The 6,113-nt window shown below is 34.2% G+C and overlaps 1 protein-coding gene across 1 annotated transcript; it reads left to right on the top strand.

The window, feature by feature from the left end:
• Positions 1 to 215: 215 nt before the first annotated feature.
• LOC115982866 (UDP-galactose/UDP-glucose transporter 3) lies at positions 216 to 4,984 on the top strand. Its single transcript, XM_031105598.1, has 7 exons — positions 216 to 524; positions 1,347 to 1,444; positions 1,543 to 1,673; positions 2,180 to 2,210; positions 2,922 to 3,025; positions 3,190 to 3,311; positions 4,289 to 4,984. The coding sequence occupies exons 1-7, from the start codon at positions 421 to 423 to the stop codon at positions 4,695 to 4,697; spliced, it is 999 nt and encodes a 332-aa protein (XP_030961458.1). The 5' UTR covers positions 216 to 420; the 3' UTR covers positions 4,698 to 4,984.
• Positions 4,985 to 6,113: the final 1,129 nt, after the last annotated feature.

Below are 6,113 nucleotides of genomic sequence, written 5' to 3'. Positions count from 1 at the left end.
AAAGGGGTTTATTAGACTTTAGCGAGTCTTCGCTCCAGAACCCAAAGAGAAAGCTCCGCGTTTGTTTAGCCAATCAGAAGCGCCGAGTGAAGTCACTAAACCAATAAGAAACCTCCACGTGTAAATTCTACGTAGCTTCGCGCTCCCACATCTCTATCTCTCCCTCTTATATACCAACTTCCAACTTCTTCTTCTTCAACTCTCCCTATTCTTCTTCTCAAAAAAAAAAAAAAAAAAAAAACTCTCCCTATTCTCTCTCCATATATACTTCGCATCAAAATTTGTTCCCTCTCACACTCTTTACTTCGTTTCCAATCCTCGCTTTTCTCAATCTTCTCAATTCTCATTACTGAAAATTATTTGCAAATTAAAAAAAAAAAAAAAAAATCCGCCGGATCTGATTGGTCTCCGGCAACATTAATGGAAGTTCACGGCGACGGACTCCGCCGTGTCTTGGTTTTGGCCTTCTGCGTCGCCGGAATTTGGTCCGCATACATCTACCAAGGTTTTCTTCAAGAAACTCTGTAAGTTTTCTAAATTTTTGTAGAAATTTGCTTATTGAATTATCGAACAAAGAATTATCAGCATTGTTATTGATTCGATCTGCTATGGAAAGCCGGTGAGAGAAGCTACTGACAGTGTGTGTGTGTGTGTGTTTCAGAATTTTCTAGATCATGAGCTGTTTTTTGTGATTTTTAGGAGTTGAATTTGGTTTCGTTTTTTGAATCTTGTGAAAAATTAATCGGAAAGTTAATAAGATGAGCAATGCTCGGATTTTTAGGTTACTGCATTGTCTATAGGCGATCGGAGTGAAAATGTTGTGTTTTTGTAATGGCAGTAATTGCTGAATTCGCACTAAATTAGGAGTTTCTATTTGCATCAGTTTCTAATTTTGGTTGTTAAAAACTTCTGATTTAGATTCATAATCTTGTTGAAGCTAAGGTCGCTAGTTCGAATAAAGCATAAGTAATGTTATTATTTTCAAAGGACAATTAAATTCAATGCAGCTGTGTTTGAATTTTTTATTTCGAAAAGCTCGGATTTTAGTTTACTGCAATAGCAGTGAAAAGCTTAGGCTTATCCATTGTAATGGCAGTAATTCCTCAATTTGTACTGAATGAGGAGTTTCTATGGATAGCAATTGTGTGATTTGCAAAAAGTTTTGAGTTTTTGGTCCATATGATTATGAACTTGTCTAAGTCTCCTTAAATGAAAATTTCTGTATTACTTTTAATGGCAGTATTTGCGTGATTCAAAATTTTCTAATTTTGTGTGCGCGCGCTCTTATTGCCTGTCACCAATGAAATATGCACCAACTGATCGACTTGTTTTTTCTCATTATATAGTTCGACCAAAAGATTTGGTCCAGATGAGAAGAGGTTCGAACACCTTTCGTTCCTTAACTTGGCACAGAATGTAGTGTGTTTAATCTGGTCATTCATAAGTGAGTTCAACTTCACCCTCTTTCTTGCCTTTTCATCCTCTCCTTTGCGAAGATGATGATGGAGATGTGATTCTGATGTTATTGTGTGTAATAAACAGTGATAAAGCTTTGGTCCAGTGGTAGTAATGGTGGCGCTCCTTGGTGGATGTACTGGAGTGCTGGCATTACGAACACGATTGGTCCAGCTATGGGAATCGAAGCACTAAAGTATATCAGCTACCCAGCCCAGGCATGTTTCTACTCTCTCGTTGTTTGTCAGTTTCTCATTTTTGGTGGAAGGTGCAGGGGTGCCAATGAGTTCTAGCTCAAGTGACCCCTTTCCATTGTAAAAATAAAATAAACAGTTTCTCATTATTGAGTGCGGATTTAATTTACAAATTGAGAGAGAGAGAGAGAGTATGGTGATTGGTAGTCTATTCTTTAGATAAGTTTCTCTCTTTGGGTTCTATGAATCTACCAGGGTTTTTTTTTTTAATTCCTCAATAATAGTGTAAAGTGGTAGACTTTTTCTGGTTCCATATGTTTTTTGATTGGTAAGATACATGACACATGGTCTTGCACCCAAGACAACAGTCTCCATCTTATGATTGTGGCAAAGGAAGTGCCATTTGAGCTACAAATCATTGGCTTTGTATTACATAGCAGTGGCAATATTTCTTGATTATTGTGATCTTGAAGTACATATGAAAATAACTTGATTGCCATAAATATTGATGTTGTTTTTGCTGATTTCAGGTACTGGCAAAATCCTCAAAAATGATTCCAGGTGAGATATTTACAAGTTTATATGTATTAACCTGAACAAGCATGCTGCGTGTTAATTCTGACTGTAAAATGCATGCTTTTTATTGCTGAAACTGCATTCATATGGCCCTCAAGCATGTGTCTGGCTGACTCAGTTGTAGTCTATAGCCTAGGTGTTGGTTTGAACGCTCCAGCCAAACCTTTTTAAAGGCCTTGAATTTTCAAAAGTAGTTCATATAACCCATTCTGTATATTATGGTGCTGAATTCTATGGAATTTCATTACTTATTTAGAAAGATGCAGTCCCCTTCATCAAAACCACTGACCTTAGTTTGTATGTTTGTTTAGTTTGCTCTTCCTTTTCCATTTCATATAAATTAGCAAGAAAAGAAGTTCGTAATGAATTTTGTGCATCTGTTTTTTTAATAGTTTTTCAAAACTGAATGACTGAATGATGCTGTTCTAAGTCTTGCCTAATTTTTTTCCTGACCCTCCCTTCTCCTTGGGGATGATATCAATCAAACTAGTTCAATGAAAAACTATCACAGACAGTATCCAGGCAAGTTGGATAATTGTATATATAAGGTGGTTCCTATTTGTTTTGACATATAGAAGTTATTCGAGCTCTATGTACTTGTTCCAGTGAGGATGAATTTATATGTAGAAATAGGTCAACATTTCCGTGGCAAGTTTTATGAATAACTTACTAATGAGTCATCTTATTTTCATGCAGTAATGCTGATGGGTGCTTTAGTTTATGGTATAAGATACACTGTTCCAGAGTATCTTTGCACTTTCCTTGTTGCTGGAGGGGTATCTACATTTGCCCTCTTAAAGGTGATGATTATATCTATATTAACAACTTTTTTTGTTTTCATTTTGATCCCCATTTTATATTTTTAAGACAAGTTTTTATTATTTTTTTCTAAATAAATGATTTCTTCTGGCAATTTCCATTTCTGATTTTATGTTTGTCTCATCCATAATCCGGTTGATTTCAGACTAGCTCGAAGACTATTGGCAAGCTGGCACAGCCAAATGCACCTTTTGGATATTTGCTATGTTTTCTGAACCTTACATTTGATGGATTTACAAATGCTACTCAGGATTCAATAACCAAAAGGTATGTTAACAAGAAACATTTTCCTTTTACATTCTGTGTTTTTTTTTTTTTTTTTTTTTTTTTTTTTTTTCATGTTAAATGCATACTGAAATTTTTTTTCCCACATTTTCTGGTGTTTGGTATGGTAAAAATACAAGTTAACAGAAAATGTTTTCTATAGTCATTGGAAAACAAGCCCAATAGAGTGGAAAACATTTGATTGGTGTTGACAGACTATTGACACTTTTTTTTTTTTTTTTTTCAATGCCATTTTTTTTGCTCAAACCAATTGTTTCCTGCTTAATTTTTTTGTAGATTCCCAATTTGGAGTTTGTTTTCCCATTTTAGGTTCCCAAATGCCCCCCACACACCCCCCCCCCCCAAAAAAAAAAAAAGAAGGAAAATATTTTCCTATTTGAGGTTTTTTTTCAATAATGAAAGTTTTTGTTCATAGATTTATGTGAAATTACAAGAAATATTAATGATATTTTGTGCAAGGCAAGCAACAGAAAATGTTTTTTGGGAATTTTTTTTTTTTCATCGAAAAAAAACATTATTTAACTGAAGAAGCAATTTGTTGTTAATTTACCTTACTGCCAAGGAAGATGTGTTGAATTTGTTGAAAAGACCATAATTTTTCTCTAGAAAAGTTAGCAGAATGCCTAAAGAGCTACTTACATGTCCATTATTTTTCCTTTTACCTGTAAGAAACAAAATTTGTGTGGGAGCAAGTCAAGCTAAAGCACAATAACATAAACCAATTTCAAAGCATATGAAACAAATCAAGATTGAGTACATTAGAGGCTCATTAACTTGAAGAGCTTGGGTGTACTTTAATATGTTTAAAAATGTCTGTGGCAGCCCTTGCTATTCAAGCTTAAATTAGTTTTCTTTTAGAATGATTGATGACTTGAATCACACAGGCTCTCTCATTTTCGTACCAAACCATCTTGAATTGCATATGTAGTACTCAAAACATATTGGTTTCTCTGGCATAGGTACCCGAAAACAAGTGCCTGGGATATTATGCTAGGAATGAACTTATGGGGTACCATTTACAACATGATCTACATGTTCGGCTGGCCGCACGCTAGCGGATTTGAGGCAGTCCAATTTTGCAAGCAGCATCCAGAGGCAGCATGGGACATATTTCTCTACTGCCTTTGTGGGGCAGTGGGCCAGAATTTCATCTTTCTAACCATAAGTAGATTTGGCTCCCTTGCTAATACCACCATCACCACGACCCGTAAGTTTGTCAGCATCGTGGTTTCTTCACTGCTGAGTGGCAATCCCCTGTCAACAAAGCAATGGGGGTGTGTTGCCATGGTCTTCTCTGGGCTGTCATACCAAATCTACCTCAAGTGGAGGAAGTTGCAGAGAGCCCCAAAGAAGAGAAAGCCCATGTGAAGAGGGAGTGTGTAACAATTTTGAACTTTTAACATTCATCCTTTTTCGTTTTCACCATTTTATTTAGGGCTCAGTGGATCTAGGATATACCCATGAAAATCGTGAATGTAATTGTAGATTCTTTATTGAGAAACACTATTTTAAATAGATCTCATGCCGTTCTATCCTATGCTTAGCATAAATGTTCCATATGTTGTAGTGAATGGTGGAAATAACAAAAAACCAAATGAGTTGGCAAAAGAGAGAATTTTTCTTTAAAAGAAATTTGGAGAATCTCCTCCGATCCATTTATGTGACATCTTTTAGAACTATCAGGCTTATTTGTTGAGATATACAATTGGTATGCATCTCTTTAAACATAAAACAAAGATGCATGAATACAAAATAATAAGAATCTCCTAGAAACTAAAAAAAAAAAAAAAAAAAACCTATGCCTGTCCTATATTACAAAACGAGTATTTAACTTATTGCCACTTATAGGAAAATGTCTAGCTACAAAAAATATTTACATTCTAGCACATGTTGATTACAATCATGTAACTCATTAAATAGGTCATAAGACTAAAAGTGCCAGACGTTATTATAGTAGCATCTTACCTAGTAGGTCTAGACTTGCTTTTAGCCCCACGAGGGTACTATTCAACATTGAGTCGAGGTGAGGGCAGGGTGATTTCTCAAGCACTTTCCCGTTGCCAGATTCAAATTTTTGAACTTGGGATCTCCACCCCTAAACCGCTTGGAAGTAAGCCCAATTCAAAGGTTCAAACTTAGGATCTCTATCCCCCAAACCACTTGGAAGTAAGCCCAATGTCAACTAGACAACCACCCTTAGTGGCCCAAATCAAAGAATTTCAAAAAATGTTTAAGTTTTGGTACAAAATTTGGTATATTTGACGTACACAATTTTTCCAAGAATGTATGCAATTATATATATTCAAAGCACACAATTTCAAATAATTTACACAATTTTGTATATTTAAGGTACATAATTTTTCAAATAACATATAAAATTTTGTATATTCAACGTACATAATTTTTTAAAGAATTTACAAAATTTTGTATATTTGAGGTATACAATTTCTAAGAAAGTAAACAATTATATAAATTTAAGGTACATAATTTTCAAAGAATTTACACAATTATGTATATTAAATGTACAAAATTTCAAAGAATGAATATAATACTATATATTCAATGTACACAACTTTTCAAAGAAGATACATAATTTTGTATATTCAATGTACTCTATTTTTCTAAGAATGTACAAAATTCTATATATTCCAATTACACAATTTCTCAAAGAATATACACAATTTTGTATATTGAATGAACACAATTGTAAAAAATGTACACAATTCTATATTTTCAATATATATATATATATATATATATATATGACACATCCTTGTTATATAT

This window comes from Quercus lobata, chromosome 3 (assembly GCF_001633185.2).
Source record: "Quercus lobata isolate SW786 chromosome 3, ValleyOak3.0 Primary Assembly, whole genome shotgun sequence".
Taxonomy (NCBI): Eukaryota; Viridiplantae; Streptophyta; class Magnoliopsida; order Fagales; family Fagaceae; genus Quercus; species Quercus lobata.
Note: the sequence above shows the minus strand (reverse complement) of the source record. Positions and strands in the feature narration are given on the sequence as shown.

Coding starts and splice junctions, on each gene's coding strand:
- LOC115982866 (XM_031105598.1), top strand. CDS start 421: ATGGAAGTTCACGGCGACGGACTCCGCCGTGTCTTGGTTTTGGCCTTC. Junction 1,674..2,179: donor ATATCAGCTACCCAGCCCAG/GCATGTTTCTAC, acceptor TGCTGATTTCAG/GTACTGGCAAAATCCTCAAA. Junction 3,312..4,288: donor CAGGATTCAATAACCAAAAG/GTATGTTAACAA, acceptor TCTCTGGCATAG/GTACCCGAAAACAAGTGCCT.